General features: G+C 39.0%; 1 protein-coding gene and 1 pseudogene across 2 annotated transcripts; both read right to left on the bottom strand.

The window, feature by feature from the left end:
* Positions 1-6276: 6276 nt before the first annotated feature.
* On the bottom strand, positions 6277-6718 carry LOC308434191 (small ribosomal subunit protein uS10-like; annotated as a pseudogene). Its single transcript has one exon. The product of its transcript is annotated as a small ribosomal subunit protein uS10-like (transcript).
* A 9539-nt stretch (positions 6719-16257) lies between these two features.
* Positions 16258-22749, bottom strand: DORIP1 (dopamine receptor interacting protein 1; the record flags this gene model as incomplete). The annotated part of the gene is made up of 5 exons (XM_080941547.1): positions 22531-22749; positions 19431-19955; positions 18265-18354; positions 16966-17100; positions 16258-16441 (listed from the first exon to the last, which is right to left on the bottom strand). Exons 2-5 carry the CDS (start codon positions 19952-19954, stop codon positions 16258-16260), a joined length of 933 nt encoding a protein of 310 aa, XP_080797673.1. The 5' UTR covers position 19955; positions 22531-22749.
* Between the last annotated feature and the right edge of the window lie 2772 nt (positions 22750-25521).

Here is a 25521-nt window from a genome sequence, read left to right as displayed (position 1 = left end):
GTAAAATCTTCTTTAGTCATAAAGGAACACCATGCTTTATAAATATTTGCACAGATTGTGAAGCCTTGCAAGTAATTTTTAGGCTCTTCTAATCTAGCACTTAACAGGAGCTAAGAAAACCAACTGAGTATTTTCTACATCACTTGTTTGAATATCATAATAACATATAGCAATAACTTTTTTTAGTGATTCAAATACATTTGTTGAATAGGAATAAGGTGCACTATGTTGTTAGCCTGAACCTTATTTAAATAAAATAAATTTAAATTAGATTCTAGCACATACTTACTTTTAAATCCACAGTTTAGTTTTTTTTTTTGTTTATATCAAATTATTACATGTATTCTGTTACACTAATTTTAATATCTTCCTCACAAAAGTGAAGTGAATTTGAAACACTAGAAGGCTAGTTTAAATATAAACATATTTATTCCAATCATTCTCTTTTAATAGTGGTTTAACCTTGTATTGTTTCTGGTATGCAGTTTTATATATAATCTATAGACATTTGGTAACTTAAATCAAAAAGTATGAACTTTTTTTTAATCTAAATATTTTATCTGGCTTAAAAACTAAGTGCAAACATTTTGGGCAATAGTAGGATTATGTTCCTGTGAACAAAGTATAAAAACGTATGAAGCCAAAACAACACACTTAAAATTTAGAAATATACCTATTTTAAGAATACTATTATATTGTTCACAATACCCAGGGCTACTATATGGCCTGATACCTGGTAAGTTTAAAATAGAGATTTCTTTTACAAATTTCAGAAGTTTTATATGAACACTGTGTTGATAAGTTGTGAAGTTAAAGTTCCATGTTTCTTACTCTAAAAAGGATGAATGTTAGATTATAAATCCCCAGATTTAATCTTTTTAGAAATATATATAATATACATATATAAAATATATTGATATATAAGATATATATGATTATATCATTATATACCAATATATATTGATATGAGTATGTTTTCATATATATAATATATATCAATATTATGTATATGTATATATTCAAGAAAAATCTTGACAGCATTTTACAACTGCCCAGAAATATCTTAGGAAAGAGTGAGAGAGGCAATAGAAATTGGATCAAATGCATTGTCACCTATCTTCTGCAATTCTGTCAAAGAATGTGTATCCACCATCTGGGGATTTAATATTTATTGTATGTAGTAATTGAATGGACTTAATTGACTTTTAAGGTAAACCCAAAGGATATTTGAAAATTTCATGGTTTTGTTAATGTTGTTTTAAATGTGAATGAATGTCAAATTATAGGAAAATGGCTCATGTTGAAAGGTTTTTATACTTAGACATATATGAGGACTCTACTACATACATGTGAGATACCGTGTTAGATGCTTTGGTAGCATCTACTGAAATGTAAATAGGATACAACCCTCTCTCCTATAATATAAACTATAATGGAGTTCATTTATTCCAATAATTATTATGAAAATCTATAGCCTAGTTCCTTATTTCTGAGGTCATAGGAAGAACCTTGAAACCTAGTTATATATAAATAAATACGTAGTGTTCAGTTAGGCTTTGATGACATAAGTAAGGGTCGGGAGACATGGATCAGAGGTAAGACCAACTGCTGCTCTTACGGAAGACCCTAGATTGTGCAGCACCCAGAGGAGCACAGCTGCTCCACAGCTCCAGCTCCAGGCGCTCTGATGCCCTTCCTGGCTTCCCTGGGTGCTCCCGCTGACACAAATCTTTTCTTTAAAAATGATTTCCATGTTTCTTGGAATTACATGGTTCATTTTCTAAAGGAAACGCAAAATTAGGAAAGAACACACCCAGAACCCATGTTCTAGAACTTCCTTGCTCTGGAGAACATTGAGGAAAATACATGTATGTATCATGCATGGTTTTAGGTTTTATTTTAGTTTCAGTTGTATTGTTGGATTCCTGGTATTGTCACCAAAGTGCTCATTTTTGGGAAAATCAGATTCTATAATAAAGTTACTGCTTAAAGCTCAGTAAATTTACGATGGCCTCTCTAAACCTTCTGTTCAGAAAGTTATAAAACTGTATGACATGTCAGGCTAACATCCTATTCTGCTACTTAACCCTTTCTTTCCCATTGTAAACAGCACTTTAATTAGACAAGTTACGATTCGGTAACAATTCTGTGGCTGAATATTTTTGGATCTTCACTTCCAATATACTGAATTCAATGTTGATATTCGCATTTAGAAAGTAAGTTTAATACATTTTAAATAGAAGTTTACAGATATTACTAGTGTGAATATGGTCAAAGAAAAATTCAGTTTACATCTCTGCAGAGAGAAAAATTGTCACATGGTTTTATATTGTATATCCACATGTCTTCTACATTTAATTTTGTCAAGATATCATGTGTAAAGTCCCACTCATCTTAAAATACCAAGCAAAAAGTTCCAAGTTTGCCTTAATATACATGTGAAGTTAAAGTACTGGATGATAATGCTTATATCTTTGCCTTATGAATTGTGCCGCATCATGAACCAGAGATGGCTGTGATTCTAAAGGACTCTGAAGCACTGTCGATGTGGAGTACCAGTGGGTGTCCTCTGTTGCAAATAGTGTGGTTGGTGGTTGGTAAGGTTCATGTTTAAATGTTTTTGTACCTGTATTTTACCTCTGAATAGATACTTTTTAGCATCAGGGTTTTATTTTATCTTTGTTTACATAGTAAAATGGCATTTAACTTGTTGAAGATTGTATTCTTTCATTTGTTTTTTTTTTAAGAGTTTTGTGCATATTATGGTAATGCTCTGTAATGGTTATAGTTATATTTCATTTAATGTGAAGAGTTTAAAATAAAACTAAAACATGTAAATTTGTATCATGTGATAATTATTGTGATCTGAACTAATCTTTGTCATGTGCAACTCTTAAGTCACTGGTAAATTCTTGTAAATGCATGGGTGGATGGATGTCTCCAAAGATAAAGTGTAGATGTTTCACGGTCCAAACCTGTAATGCTAGGGTGAAGTTAGATCTGGAAAACAAGGATGGACCAGCCCCTTTAAGAGCATCTGTTGCTTGCTTCAGTGTTGGACTATTGCCAAATCCTAATAGTATCTGGAAAAAAAATCTAGGAGAAAAGAGCCTGCCTAAGTGAGGGTATAGCAGCAATGAGTCAGTAAAAGGAGGGCCCAGGACCCAGGGGCCACAACAAACTCCTATCCTACTGGGGGCTCTTCTAATAGAAGCTATATTTTTTTTTATTTTCCTCCCACTCCTTCCTTTTCTCCCTCACCCTTCTCTCCTCCCCCAGCTTCTCTTGCTTCCTTCCTCCTCTCTTCCCCTTTCCCTCCTCCCTCCCCATCTCCTGCTGCTTCTTTCTCAGTGACTTCTTTCAGCTTTTCATGCAGCATCTGACACTATCACAGCTCTCCAGTATGACCTTCCAGCTTTTCTGTGTTGCTCTTCTTTTCAGGGTACCCCAAGAACACTACCCCTATAACCCCAGCATCTGTAGAGTAAGAAAGGTTTCAGGCCAGCCTGCTATAGGGAGGTGGCTGTATGTTAACTGCTTTATAGTGTCATTAATAAAAGCATGGTATAGGGCAAATTCTCTATGAACCACTTCAATAAATGATCGTGATACTTAATATTACAATCATCAAAACAATAACTATCAAGGGACTGGAGAGTTGGCTCAGTGGTGAAGAACACTGGCTGTATTTCCAGAGGACCCTGGTTTAATTCCCAGCACCAGCATGACAACTTAAAACTGTAACTCCAGTTCCAGAGGATGCAGTGCCCTCTTCTGACGTCTATAGGTACTGCGCACACATACATGTAGGTAAAACATCCATGTTCATAAAATATCTCCAAAAAATAGCTGTCATTGAAATTGTGACAAAAGTATTTACAGGTGCCTGTCGTAAGTTCACAATAGAGCCAGACCACTGAAGCCACATTGAGGCCAAAGAACAAGAGGCACAAACTGAGGCACTACCTCCAAGGGGACAGCAGCGCAGGACGGCATCAGAGAGGACTGACGAGTCAGGAAAGGACGGCCCGCCGGGACTCCAGGAGACCTCAGATAATAACAGGATGCTATGGTCTTCATCCAGATTCCTGAGACATGCAATGTGTGTACTTTTCATTTCCCCAAAAGTTCCCTCTTTCCCAGGGTCTTGGGCCAGCCTCATACCTTAAGTGTGAGTTGTGTGAGTGCTAGCTCACTATCTTATGCCCAAATTTTCTTTTCATTTTAAAATACTTTACTGTTCTTTTATAGAATATATTCCGATCATGCTTTTTTCTTCCCCCAACTCCTCTCAGATCCTACCCACCCACCAAACCCATGTTCTCTCTTTCAATAACAATCAAACATGGCTCCAGTTACATATGTAGTAGAAGATGGCACTGTCTGGGATCAATAGGAGAAGCCCTTGGTCCTGTGAAAACTTGTTTCCCCAGTGTAGGGGAGTGCCAGAGCAATGAGGTGGGGGTAGGTGGGTGGGTGGGTGGGAAGGGGAGCACCCTCATAAAAGCCAGGGGAGGGGTGATTGGAGAATGGGGAAACCAGGAAAAGAGATAACATTTGAAATGTAAATACACAAACTATCCAATAAAAATTTTTAAGAAACAAAGGAAAATTTCACAAAATGAAAACCAAAATATATAAGCAAAAGACTAATAAGACAAAACAGCCCAAACAAAGCAAAGTGAGATTAAAAAAATAAATAAAAGACTTAAAACAATACCATTGAGTTCATTCTGTGTTGGCCTTCTGCGGCTGGGCATGGGCCTTACCTTTTATAGGATTAATACACCCAGTGATTCCGCTAGAGAAAAGTGATTTTCCCTTGGAAATGGGTGCAGCTGCAGATAGCTTTCCCTTCGCACTGCACCTCTGCTCGGATCCGAAGCAGGTCTCGTGTGCTGACACAGTAGCTGTGACTTCATGCGTTATGCCTGCCTTCTTGATGCAGGAAACTCAGACTCGAATTTGGAACTTAACACGTACAGCCTGAAGTATTTAAAGTGTATTATACTTGAGTTCAAGTATATCAAGAAGCATTTTGAAAAGGAATACATTTAAATGTTGGCAGTAAGATTTCTTTTTTGGTAGGGTGTTTTACTTTTTGAGACTGGGTCATTCTGAATAGCCCTGGATGTGCTACACATCTTTATGTAGACCAGGCTGGCCTCGAACTCACAGAGATCCACTTGCCTCTGTGATAGTTAAAATACGTGTGCACCTCTACAACCAGATGAAATTGATATCTCTTGTTTAAGTGGATGTTTTCAAAGTTCTGCCTTTCCCACTATGGCATGCCCAGGAATGTCCACTTTACCCGGGGTCACTGCAAGATCATTCAGGTTAGTAATTGCAGGGAATGATGGGAGGAGGAAGGTGTGCAGTTAGCCAAGTGATACCCGCCACTGAAAAAGGCAAGCATACTCTAGTCCACTCCTCCCCAGTTCACTCAGAATAGAAAATGTCCTGCTCCAGGAATTTCCTCTGGACTTCCTGAGTTCTTCCTTCAATGCTAGATGGTTCTTTTGTTAGGGACGATGATGGCTCAGTGGGGTGGTGAGTGATAGTAACTGTGGCAGGAGTCTGAATAAACTCAGTGGAATCCAGAAGTTTCTCGTGCCAAACAAACACTAAGACTAGGAGTAAGTGCTGTGCTCTGCATTCTACATGGCGAGAACCTCTATTAACAACAAGAGCAAGAATTATTTAAAAATTAATTCAGAGAAGCTATAGGGAAGCTATTTTATTTTCTGTAACCTGGATAATACCTAAAGTCATTTCAAACATTTTTGTAAATTTAAAGAAGCAAAAGTTCAACAGATCAGAACAAAGCTGGCTAAATTTAAACCCAAGGCTGGGAGGGAGCATTTGATGAAGTAAAGTATCCATGCTCCTGAGACAGCACAACTGATTTAAACCACATAGCAGTGGAGGCTCATAGAACACAGCCTGCCCATGGATAGGAGAAAAATCTTTATCACCTACAGTATTTCAGACAGTGAGTTGATATCCAGAATTTATAAAGAACTTGAAGAAATTAAACACCAAGTCAATGAAACCAGCATTCAACAAAGGGGCAATAAATTGAATAGTGAGTTTGGTAAAAATACACAAATGGCCAATAACTACTTTTTAAAGTGTTCAATATTCCTAGTCATTAGGGAAATCTAAACTAAATCTATGAGATACCACCTCATCCTGGTCAGAATGGCTGTCAAGAATTCTTTTTTTTTTTTTTTTTTAATTTAACAATTAAGTCAATTTATTTAAACAGTTGACTTAGGCATCTGCAATGGTGACTTCAGCCTCCACTCCTGACTCAATGCTGATGGAAGTGATCTGTTTAATAATCTCAGAAGGACTGTGTAAGTCAATGAGTCGCTTGTGGATCCTCATCTGGAATCGATCCTATGTCTTGGAGCCTTCACCACAAGGTGTTTTTCTGGTAGTGATCCTCGATGTCTTTGTAGGCATGCGCACTGGTCCTTTCACTTTCAGATTCTTTTCCTTAGCGCCTCTGATCAAGTCCACACAAACCTTCTCCAGCGACTTCACGTTGCGGCTGGTGAGCGTGATCCGAATTCGGTGAATCGCCACTTCGGGCTCCACGGGCGTCTTTCCGGTATCTTTAAATGCCATGGCTGAGGCGTTGCTTCCTGACCGACTTGTTCCTCAGCAGGAGCGAACAGCGGTAAGTCAGGACGGAGCAGACTGGAAGGAGCTCCGCAGCGCGCACCAACAGGTCTCAGAAAGCAAGGATTCTAACATCAAATATTAGGATTTTGAGAAAGGGGAACCCTATTCACTGCAGCTTAAATGCAAATTAATAAAACCAATGTGATTAATCAGTGTGGAGGTTCCTCAAAAAATGAAAAGGACTCTGTATGAACTAGCTACTCTACTCTAGAACCAGAGAACCCCATAAAAAAAGTAGAACCAACCTAGTTGTCCATCAGATGCTGCATGGATAAGGATCTGGTGCATATATAATGTGGAATAATACTCAACTCAAAAAAAGTGGAATGACACAATTCATAGACAAGATGATCCCATCTCAGAAACACAAACAAGCACTCTTGCTCTCCTTCATATGTGGATCTTAGCTTATAATGTATACATATATCTGAACAAATGTATGTGTGGGTATGGTATAGAATTTAAAAAGCAGGATAAGAAAGTGTAACTTTTTAAAGATAAAATGCAAACTAATGAGTTCACATATGCAGTATATATGTTATATCTTAGGATCTCTCAAGGTGTTTGGAATTTGTTCTAATGCTTTGATTTAATCAGGAATCTGTATGTCCAAATGCTGAAGGTCCTTGTTCCCAATTTTTGATTGATCAATAAATATGCCAGCAGCCAGTGGCTGGGCAAAGGGAGATTTGTGCAGGCTAGGATGCAGGAAAGAGGAGGGAATGAAGATCAAATTTAGAGCTGCAGAAGGAAAACTGTCCAAAATGTAGGTGAGGAGGAATGCAGCCTGCAGAAAGGCTACCTACAAGCTTCTTGGGTAGCAAAGACTAGGGGGCCGCCCAGAAGGACCAGGGCAGCAAAGACAGATCATAGATTTAGAGTGTTGAGTCAGGAGTATCAGTGGGAAATCTATGGTAGATGGGTGGAAGATTAGAGCTACCTAGCCTTTGAGCTAGCCAAGGCATTTCTAAGATAAGCTAATGTTTGAGTGTCTTTCATTTGTGGATCCAGTGAGTTCCTGGATGGGTAGCTTGAAGCACACAACCTGCTGGGAGCACAAAGCAGTGAGACTAAAAACTGCCCAGTACACAAGACATAAAACATTACTTTTTAACAAAATATTTTACAAAGCAGCATTGCACTGGCATTCAAAAGCAGTGGAGTTTGGGGGTAGAAGGACCCCAAACAAACCCACTCTTTAGGTAATGATGGTACATACTTTGAAGAAAGGAAAATCTTAACAACAAAAAGCAGACTAAATGTTGGCCACCGTGTCTCAGTTTATCAGTTATCAGAAGAAACTGGGGATCTGTCACTGAAGCACTTGCTTTGCAGATATGAAGACCTGAGTTGGATCATCTGAACCTATGATTTAAAAAGGTATGATGGGACCTGTGTATGATTCCACCTCTAATAAAATTGAAAGAAAATGGATAGCACCTAAGGAATGACATGTGAGGATGTCCTTTGATTTCCACATGACATGCTCATGGGTACACGGAGAAATACAATATACACATGCAAACTCAGAATGGATCAGAGGCTTAAATGTAAAACCTGAAGCTAAGAAATAACTATAACAAAAGACTGGTGAAGGGCTTTAGAATATTATAATGGCAACTATAATTTTAAAGAATCTCCCAAAGCCCAGAAAGCCAAAGTAGACATGTGACGGTATATCAGGCAATAAATGGGGATGGTGCACCAAAATGGAGAAGGTAACTGCAAATTATATTATATTATCTGGTAAGGGTAAAAGGCAAAAACAGAACCCAAGAAATAAACCTAAAAACACATTTCTCAGAATCATACAAATCAATGGAATTATGAAAAACACTCAGCATCACTAGCCATTATGGAAAAGCAAATTAAATTTAAAAATTACCTTACTCCAGTTAGAATCATGATAATGAAAAAATAAAATATTTCTGTTGGTAAAAACAAAAAAATATTTGCACATAGTTAGTGGATATGTAAATTAGTTAGCTATTATGGGGAAAGTATAGATATATAGTGGCCTAATAATGAGATGTTCACTGGAGGCTCATGTATTGGAAGCTTTGACAGTTAACAAATGGTTAAAAATAGAGATGGGGCCATGAAAGACAGTCTTTTAGATTGAATCTTCATGGAGTCGTTATCGGATGGCATTACTGGGAGGTGAGGCCTAGAGCTGTAGGCAAAAGGTCACTGGGAATGTCCCTTGGAAAGATACATCCTGTTCCTGAGCCTTCTCTCTGCTCTTCGGCCACCACACTGGGAACGCCCCTTGTTACCTGTCCTCTCTGCCATGATATTCATTCTTTTCTCAAGCCCAAAGCAATGGACCCATCTGACCTTATACCAGAACTTCCAAAGTTATGACCAAAGTATAACCTTTCTCTTTCACATTGTTTCCTTCTGGTGTTTTCCCATCAACAAAAGATGATTTATTATCATCATTGTCATCATCATTATTTATTTTATTTTATTGAAGGAACTACCAGGCAGCTGAGAAGGCTTCGTTGTTGTTCTGAAAGAAACAGGTTTAGTTCCCAGCACCCACATAGGCAGCTCATAACTGTTACTTCAGTTCAGTTCTTCGGGGACCTGATGCCTCTGACCTCTAACCTCTGACCTAGGAAATCTGCACTGGTATGAACACACATAGATACATGATTCAAAAAAAAAATCTTAAAAAATGGAACTACTGTGTGTTCCAGCAATCCTACTTCTAGGTATATATACAAAGACAATGGATTTGGTACTCTGAAGTGATGTGCGTCTTCCTATGTCTACTACAGCCTTTCCATGGTGTCTGTGAAGTAGACACAGGAAAGTGTGCACCAGCTCATGAAATAAAATTACCGTGTATACATCAAAAGACAAAATCCAGCAATTTAAAACAGCGTGGAGTGATTTGTTTGTCAGTATGTCAACTGGAATAAACCAGATACATACATGTGTAAGAGCTCATATGTGGAATCTGGAAAAGCTGACCTCACAGAAGTTGAGAATCTTGTGGAGTCTAAGGAAAGGGGGACGGCAGGATGATATCAGCCAATGGGTAGGAAGTTATCCTCAGCTGATGGAAATGCTTTCTGGTGCTCTGTTGTGCAGTGGGTGACTAGAGATGTAATGTACTGTGTAAGAAAAGCTAAAAGAATTCCAGGACTTGGGGTGGATCGGACAGGATGGCTACAGGTTTCAGGCCAGTCTGGACTGCATAATGAGATTCTGACTCCAAAGGAGCAAACAAACTCATAAGAGGCTTAGTATGTCCTTAAGGTGAAAGGAGTTAAGCAAGGAGTAATTCTATTCCCACTGCTGGCCTTTTACCGTATGTATTTTAGGCTAACCAACTTTCTGCTTTGGAGTATTTTGAAATACTTTCTTTGAAGAATAGAATCCCAGAGAATAAATACTGAAGCAAAGTAAAGCATCCACAACCTCAGCAGCAACCACCAAGAGCTGCTACAGCCACACACATCTGAAAAACCTCCCAGTGAAGTTTGCCATCCCTTCATGAGCTGATGCCTTCCTTGTCTTTCTAATAGACTTCCTAAAATGAATGGGGGGAGGAACTGAAATAGAACCAAGACTATACATCCAAGGGAACCATGACTTTACCTCTAAATTTTAATTTATAGAAAATTTTACCAAGACATGTTAAATAATGCAAATATCCACTCAGCCTTATCCAAAACCTGGGGAAAACAGCACAATTGCTTGTTTATTTAACAAAGGTAATGCAAGAAAAAGAAGGGAAGGAGAAATATTTAGTGAAGAAAAAAATTTAAGAAACAACAAATGCAACTAATTTCCCCTGAAAATTAGTGAATTAACGCCAATAGAGGACAAAATGTTACAAAAAGGATTCATTTTTTAAACTGTGATTATATTGTTTGACCGATACAATAAAACGTATAGGTTTTTTGTTTTTTTTGTTTTTTTTTTTTTTTTTTTTGTTAACTAGAGATGGAGTCACTTTTATTTATGTATTAATAGCACGTGCTCTATGGGATTTTTTTTTCCCCCACAAAAGTGTGGCGAATAAAAGTAGGATTTTTTTCTTCTCCCTGCAGAAGAGAGGGAGAAAGAATTGAAGGAGCCAGAGGGTTAATGACAGACACCACAAGAATATGGCCAACCGGATCAAGTAACCAGGGCTCACAGAGACTGGACTGACAATCGGAGAACCTGTATGGGTCTAACACAGGTCCTCTGTGTATATGTGATCACTGTGTAGCTTGGTGTTCCTGTGGGATTCCTAACAGTGGGGGTGAGAGCCGGATAGTCTCTGACTCTTTTGCCTGCTTTTGGGACCCTTTTCCTTCTTCTGGGTTGCCTCAACCAGCCTTGATAATAAGGTACGTGCCTAGTCTTACTGTAACTCATGACATGTTTGGTTGATATCCCTGGGAGGCCTGCTCTTTTCTGAAGGGAGGGACTGGGACAAGGACTTAGGGATGGGGGGAGCTTCTGTCAGGATATAATATAAAGAGGATTTTTGAAAAAGGTAGAATTAGCTGTGATTGAGTGAGTGCTGAAATGAAACTGCCGAAATGGGTGCTCAATTGGGGGAAGATTTTTATTGTGGATAAGAGAGAGAATCTGTGGGCATCTGGAAAAGTTCAAAGCAGAGTAAAACAAATGACACACAAAACAAAACAAAAATAAGCAGTCTTGACACGGCAAGGCTACGGAAACAAAGAAGAGACAATAGCAGGAATAGGAAGAGAGAAATAGAGAATCGTGGGTAATACCGAAGAGAAGCAGGGGACAGGGGAGCTGGCTTTTATCTCAGGCCAGCAAGCCTTCTGTCACCATCCTGACTTTAGCCAAGACTGTCATTTCTGGACATATGCGCTGCCTATTGAAGTTTGAGTACTGGAGTTTCCTTAGGAACGGATACTATCAAAACGTGGTAGACAGTGGCTGAAGCTGTGTGGTAGGAGCATGGGAGCTCCATCTCTGTGAAAAACCGAGAAAAGGCATACATGTCAAAGCTCACTTGAACTGATGTAGTGACGTCTCATCACAGCACGTGGTTTTATTCCCCAGCATTCCATTCTAGTATGGTCTCAGAAGACTTTCTTGACATCTCAGTATTTCAGATTCCTGTAATCCATCTAGTCTCTCTCTCTCTCTCCCTCACTTCTCCCTCTATCTCTCTTACACACACACACACACACACACACACACACACACACACACACACTGACTTTTTAAAACTTATTTTATTTACTTCCATTCCAAATATTGCTCCCCTTTCTAGTCCCTCATCCCTGAGTTCTTCACCCATCCTCCCTCTGCCCCGATTCTGAGAGGATGCTCCCCGACCTGCCAGCACCCCTCTTCTTTCTGGTATCAAGTTTACACAGGATTAAACTCATTCTCTCCCACCAAGGCTAGACAAGGCCGTCAGTTCTATGCTACATATATGCCCTGGGGACTATGGACCAGCCCATGTATGCTCCTTGATTGGTAGCTTAGTTTCTGGGACCTCTGAGGGCCTGGGTTAGTTGACACTGTTGTTCTTCCTATGGGGTTGCAATCCCCCTTAGCTCCTACAATCCTTTCTCTAACTCTTACATAGAGGTCCCCAACAATGGTTGACTGTAAGTATCTGCATCTGTCTCAAGTCAGCTGTTGGTAGAGCCTCTCAGAGGACAGCTATGTTAGACTTCTGTCTTCAAGCACAACATGGCATCAGTAATAGTGTCAAGGTTTGGTGTATTCATGTATTGGATGGATCCCACATTGGGACAGTCAGGGGATGGCCTTTCTTTCTGTTTCTGCTACATTTTTGCCCCTGAATTTCCTTTAGACAGGAACAATTCTGGGTTACAAATTTTGAAAATAAGTGGGAAGCCCCATGCCACAAATGGAGCCATGTCTATCTACTGGGGGTGGTTTCTTCAGGTTCTATTTCTCCACTGTTGGGCATTTCAGCTAATCTCATCTCCACTGAGTCCCGGGAACCTCTCACACTCAAGATCTCTGATCTAGGGACTTTCTAGAGGTTCTACCTGCCTTCTACCTCACACTGCTGCATATTTCAACTCATTTTCCTGGCCCTCTAAGCTTCTCTCCTGCCCCCCCATACCAGTTCGGGTCCCCCTTTTCTCCACTCCTCCCCTTCCCACTCAGGTCTTTCCCTCCCTCTCCCTTCTATGATAATTTTGTTTCTTCTTCTAAGTGGGTTTGAAGAATCCACACTTGGGGCCTTCCTTCTTGTTAAGCGTCCTAGTCTGTGAGTTGTATCATGGGTATTTTGAACTTTTTGGCTAATATCCATTTATCACTAAGTACATACCATGCATGTCCTTTTGGGTCTGGGTTACCTCACTCTGGATGATACTTCCTAGTTCCATCCATTTACCTGCAGATTTTCTCTACAACCTCGCCAGCATGTGCTGTTGCTTGAGTTTTTAATCTTAGCCATTCTGACAGGTGTAAGGTGGAATCTCAGGGTCATTTTGATCTGCATTTCCTTGATGACTAGGGATGTAGAACATTTAATGTTCTCATTTATTGGAGATTCCTGTTCAGAATTCTTTGTGTAGCTCTTAACTACTCCCAATGAGAGACCCATCTACCAATTTTACAAAAGAACCCAAGAAGTAAGTTCTGCTAGAACAGCACTTATCTCTGTGCTTCTGAGGAAGCAAGTGGGGGAGAATCTGAGCTGTATCTTTTCATTTTCTCAAAGAATATGGTTTATATTGCTCTTTTACATTTTCCTGCATGAATTAAATGAGGCTTTTATAATGGTTTCTGAGTAATATAAGAAGTTCTTTCTGCATACCTTTTACTTTAAAAAGCACACTATAGGAAACAACCGTGTAACCAAGAAATCTCAGTATTAATATTTCAGTATGTGCTCCCTTTCAAATACAAGGTAGTTTATTTTATGCACAATTCAAATAATTCAGGCTGTTTGTTAGCTCCAACGTGCAACTCTGAACTGCGGGTCTGGAGAGATGGCAGAGTGGTTGAGTGCTTGCTGCAACCGTAACTGTCAATCACCACAGCTCAAAGACAAGTCACCTGACATTCTGGTTCAGGGCAACCTAGGGCCTCTTATATGCTCAGACTGTTATCTGCCACCGAATTGCATGTCTAGGTTCAGCTAAGTTCAGCTAAGAGGACTTTCACTGTCCTCTTAGAGTTCTCAGCCTAGATAACAGTCAGCGACATGCCAGCTTCCAGTAGACCACTTCAAGGCCCTAGATCCCTTGTTTTGGTTTCTCCGGTTCTATATAGCAGACTATGTAGCCTTTTAAAAAGGCTCTTACCACATAATTATCACTGACTGACTTAGAAATTATAAAATTTCCTTTTTAATTGCATGCACAAACATACAAACCCACAAGCTAACACACAAACATGTATACACACAACACAGAAACACACATGCACACAAACCACTTTGAAAAAAAGAAGTGTATGATTGGCATAAGTTGAGGGTAACATCACTCACATTAATCTACCCACAAGCATAGCCAAATCTATAAAATTACTTCCTCACCATATAAAACATGGTAGTTTGTGACATTTTAAGTACAGAAATATTATTCCCTTGCTTCTGACCCTCTTTCTGCAGGTTTTCTCAAAGGGTGTTTTGTTCTATAAAAAAAATGCTCCTTTACCACCATCACATTCCATACATATGGTACTTTACATTCGATTTAATCTACAGTTTGCTAGACAGGAGTAATTTCTAGAAGCCAGTGAACAAGGTTAACAACAGATGACCTGTTCTTCAGCTCCAACTTTTCAGGGTCCAGAAGTCATAATCAGACCCACCACACATTAGGGATATGAGCCACTACTAATTTTCTTTAGCAATATAATACTATCTAAATAATTTTTTAAAATTGTAACACATTTGTAAGACAGAATCTGGAAGACTACCTATATACAAGAGGTAGAAATAAGTTTTATTAGCATGTTCAAGGTAGTCAAAATTTTAACATCTAAACCCTCACAACAACCCTGTGAGGTAGGTAAGTCATTTTACAATAAACTAATATCCCAAATAAAGTGCAACTCCCTGAAGAATCTGTATTAAAATAACTTAGTCAATAATATAACCATACCATTTGTATGTATACACTAATATTTGTGTTCCATATAGTTTGATTCATGCAATACACTGTTATTAGAAAAGCTTGCTATAAATCAAATCCCATTTATATTTGGGTAACTATTTAAATAAACCTTGGGTGATTTACAAAAATACTACAATTCTTATCTTCTATTAAAAATAATTTTCTTAATATTTACTGAAAGTGAGAGAATGTCAGCAAGGTCTCACCCCCAGCTGTCCATTTCTACAGCAAGTTGTCTCAACAGGGCACCACAGCAATGGAAGATTTAGAAGGAAACCTTAGCAGTCTGGTATTCGGCAGTGAAGTCTATTGCATGTCAGCTTCAAATACACTGCACCCAATCTCAACCCCAAACATGAACAATATCGCTTTGCTGTAAACTCGGACACTAACGATAGTTCATCAGGTACTCTCCCTAAAATACTTCCCTTTAAATTGCAAAAATGATGTGTGACATTAGGTTATTTACAACAAAGCCTGAAATGCTGTCATGTCCCACCTGAAGCATCACAAACCCAAGCCTTTGGATGTCAGGAAGCAGTTTGAAGGGAAACAGATGTTGTTAATTTTTTAAATAATATTTTTTCTCCTGACACTAAAACACTGCACTGGAAGTCCCACTAGATACTCTCATTTCCCTCTTAAATAGATAATACATTTTAATTGTTAGTCCAACACTAATAAATATCCAGTGGCCTAATATTTTCAATAGTTGCCTTGTTTGCAAGATAACTTACTGGAGAATTTTCATTAATTTAATGATGAGTTTTTACAACTGTTACATACTTTATTTGTAATGCTTGTATTAACTAAATGTAAAAGTTTAAAGCTTAGTTAATGCCTGAAATGTGCTGGCCGGTTTACACTTTGGCAAACAGTTACAGCAACTTGTTACTACAAAGAAATGGTTTAATCTACAAAACAAAACAAAATCATGTATTTTTTTTTTAAAAAGTGCCCCAAGGAAATTAGCAGGGGATGAAACAAACTAAGCAACTGATACACTGAGCCATTCATTCAAATCCTACTAAATCCAATTCAGTGCACTTTGAAGGTAAGGAAAGAAAACAGTCAGATAACCAAAACACTGACTTTATGCTAGGTTTTACTCAGGTATCTAAAAAGGGAAAATTAGAATTCAAATGACAAAGTATTTTCTTGGATTTAAGGATAGAAGTGTAAAAAACTGTTGAGGTATATAAATAAAAAATACAAAGGCCACAAGATACATTTTATTTGAACATAACATACACTTGTATAAAAATAACCCAGAAAATACTTTAAAAATAGATTTTTGCATAGATCGTCCATAGAAAACATTTACCTGGGGCAAAACAATGAAAAATACATCTCTGAAACTAGTATAGTTGAACTGTTTCCTTGGATACCAAGTACATACAGAACAGAAGCCCTTCATCTGCGGAGCATGGGCAGGCGGGAGAACAATTTACTCAGCATCAGTGTATATTTATTTCTCTGTTGCTCGAATATAAACCAATGATGACAAGAGGAGAAACTCTGGGGGTTTATTTAACAAAATTAAATTCACATTTCTGAGGCCGTCATAGTGCATCCAATGTCCATCGATCTGGAAGGCTGCAGAGTAATGATGTTCCTCTTTGTTAAATAAAGTGGCTCCTTCCAGTAAATATCTGCAAATACACGACAGCATGTAACAAACTGGTTAGATTTCATTTTTATGATAAAGTCTTTTTAAAAAGTATTTATTTTTTACAATAATCATTTCTGCCTCATCAATAAGGGAACTGATATATATGCCAGTGTCAGGCCCAAGGTTAAACAGGTCCTGTAAAAGGCAGGACTGGAGTTTGCACTCAGTCCTGTTCTATAATCAAGCCCCTAATCATTATGGATGCTGCTCTTACATCGCTTCTTCATAGTGGACGCTGATCTCAGTCAGAATCCAGAAAAGCCCTGATCTTTTTTTTTTAAGGGTCTTACTGTGTCCAGAACTCTGTCTGTCCAGAACTCCCTAGTACAATGGGTTGGCCTCACACTAACAAGAATCCTCCTGTCTCTGAGTCCAGAGTGCTGGGGTTCAAAGTCTATGTTACCATGTTTGGGTAACAATATTTTTATGGCTAAAAGAAATCATCTTGCACTAGTTTTTTTTCTCGAGTTTTGTAAATCAAGCAAATAAACAAAAACTACCTACTTGTGATCAGATAAATCCAAATAATAGGGTACATATGCCAGATCTTCAGGTTTCCAATGCTGCATATTTAACACAACAAAAGGGGGTGCCCCATGGCAGAAAACTCGTTGGGAAAATTCTCTTAAGCCACCACACCTAAAATGAAAATTGGGCATGAAAATTATTCTACATGGAACAAACTGCTTCTCAACACTTCTGAATTGAATTTTCTAGTAAGCATAGGTATACTATTACAGAATGACTGTTTTATTACCTTGTTTTCCTAGTTCTGGTTTATAGGGTTCTCTATACTGCAAGTGATACTTTAAAAATTCCTGGAAAAGTCGATTTTTCATATTTATATTAAGTTATAAAAGCATGAATCCATTGAACCATCAAATAGCTTCTATTTATGCACACAGTTTTCTCTTGAAGGTGGATCCAATAATGACTGAGGGGAAATGCCTTCTCTTTTAAGGATCTTCTACTAACATGAACTAAATTCATTCTCTCTCTCTCTCTCTCTCCCTCTCTCTCTCTCTCTCTCTCTCTCTCTCTCTCTCTCTCTCTCTCTCTCTCTCTTTGTCTCTCTCTCTCTCTCTCAGTAACTATTAAGCCTACAGATCAAATACAACTTTACAGTAAAATCTCGATTAACCGGAATGCTCAGGGCACAATCTTCTGATTGGAAAACATTGACTATACCAAGTTAACCAGAAAATCATTTACTTTAGTACCTGTTGATGAACTATTTAGGTTCATTTTTCTTTCTTAAGAGTCTTTAACATATGTATTGTTTATCTTTCCTTCTATTATGATCAAGATCGTCTATGGTTTTATAAAACCATTCTTCAAAATATTAACTCCGAATGCATAAAATAATGTGGACTTAAGACTGGAATGAATGTTTATGCCCCCTTGACTTCTTTTCAACTGTGTTAAATTTTTTTGGTTGCCATTTACCTTTATCCTAAATGAGGAATGCAGAAAAAAGTCCATTTAACTGAGGGTCCTGATTAGCTGGGTTCCGGTTAACCAAGGTTTTATTGTACCTACTCAGCAATGAGGAAAAAGAGAAATGGTATTTGCTTTGTATTCATCAACTGGAAATAGTAACATATTTTATACTTATATCTGATAACAAAACACAAAGTATGATGACAAACTAAACTACACCAGGAGCACTGAGAGCTGTCAGGCTACCTAAATACGTATGTGCTGCTATTTCAGATGTGCATTGACTTCAAAGAGCTTATCAGCCTAGATCTCTTCAAAACACAACAGAAATACTTCCATTTCCAAAGGCTGTTATGTACTTACCCCCGCTCTTCACAAAGTTCAATCTTGGAACAGAATAACTCATCCACAGCCAGTCGTATCAAGTTTCCATGTGGGATTTCTTGGGGAGGACTACAATAATAGCAAAACGCAAGAAAGAATGGCTCTTAACAGCTCACTTAACATTACACTTTAGAGGCCGATGCAGTATGGGCAGAGCTAGTGATGTGAAGCATACAACCTCTGCTGTCTTAGGGTATTTATTTATTTATTTAGGCTGTTTCATTTAAGAGAGAACCTCACTTCTGAAGCCCAGGACAGCCTCAAAGTTGCAATTATCCTTTTGACTCAATTCCTTGCATGCTGGCATTATAATCATCCGAGAGCATATGTGACCAGCCTTATGTTTTAGGCAAATACTATAGAAGCGGCTGAACTAAATAATACCACACGGATAAAATTTCCATGATCCTAATGTATGCTGCTGTTGCTACTGTAACTTAAAAAAAAAGTGCCTCAACAGATGAGGTGAGTTGGACAGAGAATCCAGACAGCAGCTGATTAGTAGAATAACCACTACTCTAGCAACTGGGCATGTGCTAGTTGCCTCTTGTGTTAGAAATGCTTGCTCTACAAACTCCAGAGCCTGCTTTAAATAAAAGACTAGGAAAAAAAATGAGCTAGGGGCTGGACAGATGGTCAGCGGCTCAGTGCACTGACTGTTCTTCCAGAGGTTCTGAGTTCAATTCTCAGCAAGCACATGGTGGTTCACACCTGCAATGGGATCAGATGCGCTCTTCTGGTGTGTCTGAAGATAACAACAGTGTACTCATTTTACTATCCCAGAAGTTTGTGCTCTCTCTGAAAGCCAAAGCCACTCAGCTGCCTCCACTCAGTGGTAACTGTCTCAGACACAGCATTTCCAGATATGAGAAGACAAACTTGGAGTTTCTATCTATAAATATGTCCCGGGCCCTGACAGGACCACTCAAAAAATAAAACTCTCAAAACATCAAAGTGCCTGTTGAGGATTAATCTTTGCCACAAAGAACCTAGGAAGCTAGGACCAAGAACAATTTACTTTGCATAGTGAATAATTTATTTCTTTGCTACTGAGAAATTACTGGGTAGTTTTGTACATAGATGCATTATAGTTGTGCAAAACTCATTTAAAAATGAATGCGCCCAAACCGAATTGACAGACTTACTTTATACTAATTGTGCGCTGCTGATCTTCCTGCACTCGGGTTGGGCAGCGCCAGTTAGAGCAGTAACTCTCTTGGATGGTAGACATAAGGTTTTCAAGATTTTTGGTAAAATTATCATGCTCATTCCCAAACAAATCAATCACTAATGAAGCTTTATGAACTTCAGATTTGTATTGCTGTTTTTCCATCTTGTCCCAGATCCAAAGCAGCTTCACAGTTGTAAAACTGTAGGTGTCCATCAAATAAAGAAAACAGTCAACAAACTCCCTGCCAAAATGGAGAGAGAGTTCCCTGGGGAAATTCTCGTTTTCATTAAGAATGACATACAGTAACATCAAGAATCCATCTATGGTGCAGGTATTTTTCAGTCTGATCTCAACATAGAGGGGTGTACAGGATACTGCTTTGCGGCCAGCTTTGATAGTAAAAACTCCTCCCCAAGGAAGAACAGGCCTCCAAAATGATCGATCTTGGTTATAGTTATTTTTAATTGATGCTTTGATCTCTTCAAACAGTGTCTTCATCCTGAAAAGTGAAAAAGAAAGCATATAAAAAATTAAATTCATTTAAATGAAAATGACTCTACTTAGAGTCCAAGTAGATTGTTAGAAGGCTTCCCAAAATGAAAATAACAGCAATTTAATGCATTTGTGTTGGGGGGGGGGCAATATGCATTGATACCAGGAACCCACAGAAGAGTGGAAAGAGAGAACTAACTCCACAAAGTGCCCCTCTGACCTACGCATGCATGCTGTACTATGTGTGGCCATGGACAGATGGACACACACAGACACACACACAAAACAAATTATTTTTAAAAGAGTGAGCTTTGATAGCTAGGCTTTTTATTAATGTTTTATAGACATGGGGCTGGAGAGATGGCTAAGTAGTTAAGAGCACTTGCTGTTCTTGCAAGATCACTTAGGTTCGGTTCTTAGCACCCACACAGAGGCTTACCACTGCCTGTAACTCCAGCTCCAGGGAATCCAGTGCCCTCTTCTTGCCTCTGTGAGCACAAGGCATATACACTGTGCACATACACAGATAAAATACCTGAATACACAAAATTAGACGAATGTTTAAAAGAAGCCAAATCGTTCTTTTTAAGATTTATAATAACCATCTGATAGGTGTTTGTTGTTAATTATTTTAGTTATTATGTATGATGTAGGAAAACTTTATAATAAATGAAAACAAAGTTATTAGAAGGTATAAACTCATGAAAATGTTACAGTGAAGCTACTTTTTAAAGTTAACATGTCCTAATAAAGATTAGTTACATGTTATATTTTTTATTCTAATGTAGACCTCTTTCTACCTCCCCAACTAAAAGCTCTGCTTCAGTTCCTTGTTCACAGAGGCAGTTCCACTTAAGAAATTGAAATGACACTCTCAAATATTTTCAAGTACGGAAGAGCATCTCATGGTTTTTAATATTAATAAATTATACTGCAAAGTGTATCTATGCTATAAAACAAGTACATGACGCTCTGTTGTGGTAGGTGATAAATAATCTGGCATTTGACTTAGACAGCAGAAGAAGTAACTGCACCTCAAACAGCAGCACAGCTTGGATTTCTAGTCACTTAGAGACATTTATTTGCATCCTAGAATTGTACTGGTCTGCATTTTAACTACAGAGGCCATGTTATGAAACTCCCAGAACTTACTATCCTGATTCTCCCCGCTGCCTGTTCTGGGAATAAAATGGAGTGTCCTTCCCCTTTAAACTGCCTCCTTTCCGTCTCCTAACCGTGAGGACAGCCAAACACTGTTTTTAGAGTCACTGACACTATTTTAATAAGGTGTTTGCATCCTGTGTATGTTACATAAGCAATTAAAGAAAAAATGGTCCCTGTTGAAACTGTTTTGTAAAAATAGCTTCGCTTTATTTGGGAGAAAATAACTATATACGACAACATCGCTTTCTAATGTTACTTTCACAGAGGTATTCAAGGGGATATATTTGAGCAACAACAACAAAAACCAGAGAAATGTCTCAAGTCAGTCTCTCATTTGGACTACCTTTTTTTTTCTTTCCAAATATCACATTCTCCTAAACCTAACACAAACCCAACTCTAAACCTGGGTTTTATGTCCAAAATTAAGTTAAAAACTAGCTATACATTAAATACATGTACACTGTTTTCTACGTGAGAGGAGATACTATATTGTAAATTACCTAGTACTATATTTGGTTAGAATCCTGAGTGTTTATATAAAGACTGTTGACAATGGCTCTCATCAATTACTTTGAAATAGCAGAGTGACAAATCTGGAAGCATAAGGAAACACGCAACTTAAGATAAACTGATCAGTTTCATTTAGAGATTAAAAAAAAAAGCAAAAACAAAACAAAACAAAACCCTAAGGCATTCAAGTATTTTTTAAAATGAGATAAACTTTTCTTGATCTAAATTTTATCTCTTGGATTTTAAGGAATTTTGTAGCAAGGTTTAGGCTTTTGACTTTGGATTCCTAATTATTATACTGGAACAGGAAGACTATATCCTTAGCATTTCTGTTGAAATTATCTCTTGGATGTGATCAAATGAAGGGTAACCAAAGCTCTGAAAAGCAATGACTATAATCTGCACCATTTAGACTGCATGATATTTAAGATATATAAGGCACGAACCCAAGTGGAAGACCTAGGCAACACTTAAAATTCTAGCAATAAGTTGGTCAGTTGTTCAAATGTAAATTGCAGTAAAACTTAAGCAAATCAAACTTAAAAGAGAAGAGAAAAGGGTGACAAGGATCAAAGAGCTTTAATGAAATAGCTCGGAGTTTCTGGCACATAGTTTCTGATGGATGTACTGGGCTGGTTCTTACCTGCCTCCATCCCAGCGCCTTCAGGTGGACTGAGCCTGGGAGACTCCCAAACCTCAGTTTCTCCACCAACAGAAACCCCTTCTCCCGAGCTGTCATACCCAAGGGGTCACACTGCATCCCCCCCAGAGGACTCGACCACCTGTCGCGGGAACCGAACACCGCACTACCGAGGGGCGCGGGAGGGGGTCCAAACCCGCACGGCCACGCCCACCCTCCCGCCGCAGCGGCCAGGTCTCGGGGCCGCAGGCGGCTCCTCCGCGCCTACCTCCCGCGGGACCGTAGACCGCCGGTGCCGCCGCACCCGTCGCCGCCGCCGCTCGCTCATGGAGAGCCTGGGCCGCCGCCACCGCGGCCGCCGCATCTACCAGCTCCTCGGGCTGACTTGGCCGGCCCCGGCGAGCGTGCGGGGCTCCGGCACGGCCTCCATCGCGACCGCCGCGGCGGGAGCCACCGCAGCCGCAGCGCCCAGCCCCACCCGAGCGGCCCACGCAGCCCGGACCGCGGGGCGCGGCGCGTCGCTTGTTACGGAGCAGGATTCCGCGGGCCGCCCCCTCCCCCCAGCCGGGCCAGGCCAGCCATCGGCCGCGAGGCTGCGCAGGCGCGAAGGCCCCGCCCAGCGTGAGCGGGTCGGGTGTGTTTGTGTGTGTGTGTGTGTGTGTGTGTGTGTGTGTGTGTGTGTGTGTGTGTGTGTATACAGCCTTCAGATTTGCCCAATGGGAGACAGGATCAGGTGTAGGAGGGCGGGTCCTGGCGGGGAGGGGCGGGGTCCCAGTGTGACAAGGTGAGTGGGGCAGCCGGAAATGGGCTGGGTTTCCCTGAGGCTCAGACGTCTGGGCTGGAGCTGCTTGGCCTTTTGAAGTTAGTACCAATTTTGGACCAGTCTTGATTTTAGTTTGATTCTAGGTCTTTGGAATTCTTAGCTCAGAAGGAGAAAGCTATTTTTCTCAGTATATTATGACTATTGGCGGGGGTGGGGGGATAATCATTTACATATAAATATGTATTTGAAATATATATGAAAAAAAGTTGAATTGGCATCTTTTTTTTCCCATACAGTTGAATTTATTACCTCCCACTTTTACAAATTTAGTTATTTTAAATGACAAGAAGAAGACAGGAGATTTATTTGTCTATAAATAAGCATTTTAGGTTGCAGTCACATTGTTAAAATGAAAAAAATATTGGAATCAAATTAAATAATCTGAAATTGGAGGATCTTCTGAGAGATGACTTCATTTGTCTGAAATAATTTTTTTTTCTCCAGTGGTGGTCAGTGTTTTAACATTGCTTTTGCTGAGCAATATAATGCTTATAATCAGACAAAATAAATGTAATCAAAGCAAACATAAAACAACTTGTCAAGGCTGTTCTTTCCTATTGACTGAGTGCTTGCTTCATTGACCTTTGTCATGCTACAGAGGGGGAGATGGTGGCCCCGTTTTACTGCTGTCCCTGCTTCAGTGGATCTGGGTACACTTTCTTTAGCTCTTAACCTTTCTGTCATTCCTTTGCAGTTGGTGGGTTCTGTATCTTTAAGAGGAGTCATCTTTACTCCTTTTTAAATTATTATTATTTATTTTATTTTATTTTATTTTAAAAAACAAAGATAAAGAAAAAAATTTAAACATTTTTGCATAAATGTATACAAATACAATTGTGTCAGTGCTTGGCTTTTTTTCTTTTTTTTAAGGTTTGATACTCTGCATTAAGGTCTTACTAGTTACAATGAGCAAAAAGTACATGTAAAACAGGATGTAACCCGGAATTAGTCAATGTTTTCTTGGTGTGTAAGGATTGAGCATGACTTTTGTTTGTTTGTTTTGTTTTGTTTTTTTTCTTGAACTTCACACAGTCTGTGAGTTGTTTCTGGGGCAGTCCGAGCCTCTGGGGTTAGCATCCCACTATCAGTGACTGCATATTATGTCTGTTCTTTTGTGACTGGGTTATCTCACTCAGGATGATATTCTCTAGATGCAACCATTTCTTAAGAATTTGGTTAAGTCATTGTTTCTGATGGCTGAGTAGTACTCCATTGTGTGAATGTACCACAATTTTTGTATTCTTGAATTGGCATCTTAAATGCTGTTTAAGATTAGCCGTAGCAGTATTTTACAGTGGAAGGGAATACTATTAATATATAGATAGCTTAAGCCCCATTGTAGTGCTCAAATGTTAGAGATAAGGTTCTACACAGCAAGTGACAGAGATGCTCAAGAGTTTGTGGCTTTATTCACAATTCATTTTCATTAGCAGCTTTTTAATCTTTGAAGAGTTAAAGCTTTCTGTAGCTCCATACCTGGAGAATACTCCTCAGAAACACCATGTCTACTCTCAACCAGAACTGTGTATGATGAGAGTGTTCCATTCAGTATTTGAATGAAGACTGTAAAGGGGTCCAGGCTCTAATAGAGGACAGCAGATACGAAGAGCTGATGGTCAGTCCATTAGATGGGAGTTTTCACAGGCTGAGCTTAAGGAAGGCGGATGCCTTCTTGAATGATACCTTCTCAAACAACGGACACGGACCTTAGGCACACTTGTCTCTAGATGATGGTTTGCAGGCCGGCAAAACAAACGAACAAGTGCAGATAAGGGTGAAAGGAAACAGTTCTCTAAGCAGAGAGAGGAAAAATATTGCTCTGTCCAGAGAATTATAACTAGCAAATCCTACAAAGCAATTGTTTTTAATTTGTTGGCTTTTGTAATTCCTTGCTGGGTTTTACAGATGAGAATTACAGATACTGTGATAGGTTAGACAAATTATTGTGTAGAAAGGTTCACAAGATGATAAACTTAGAAACCTTGGTAAAAGGACACCCCTTTAGAATGTGAGTGTTGATTATATATTTAATTCACAGTCTCTCCAAGTTCATTTTACAGTAGGTTTTCTTACAAGCAGATATAGATGGCGGTGGGTGGAGAAGAGAGCAAGATGTAACTTAAAGTGTGTAGCATTATTGAGGTGTAACTGACGTATGGGCCATATTTAAAGTACATCACTTGTTGAGTTTTAAAGTACACACATGTGTATCTGTGTGGCACCACAGATGAATATGTACTTCATTCTCCAGTACTCCTTTATCGTTTCTTCCTTCCCACCCCACACCTAAGCATTGTTCTATTTTTACTATACATGCATCTCCATTTTCTCAAGTGTTACATAAATACAGCCACAGTAGGTACACTTTTGTTTGCTTTCTTTCATGCAGTGTGACTGGGCATTCATCTAGGCTCTCTGTAAAGTAGTTTCTTTTTT

The sequence above is a fragment of the Micromys minutus genome (assembly GCF_963924665.1).
Source record: "Micromys minutus genome assembly, chromosome: 1".
Taxonomy (NCBI): Eukaryota; Metazoa; Chordata; class Mammalia; order Rodentia; family Muridae; genus Micromys; species Micromys minutus.
The sequence above is the reverse complement of the archived record's forward strand: the minus strand, read 5'-3'. Positions and strand labels throughout refer to the sequence as shown.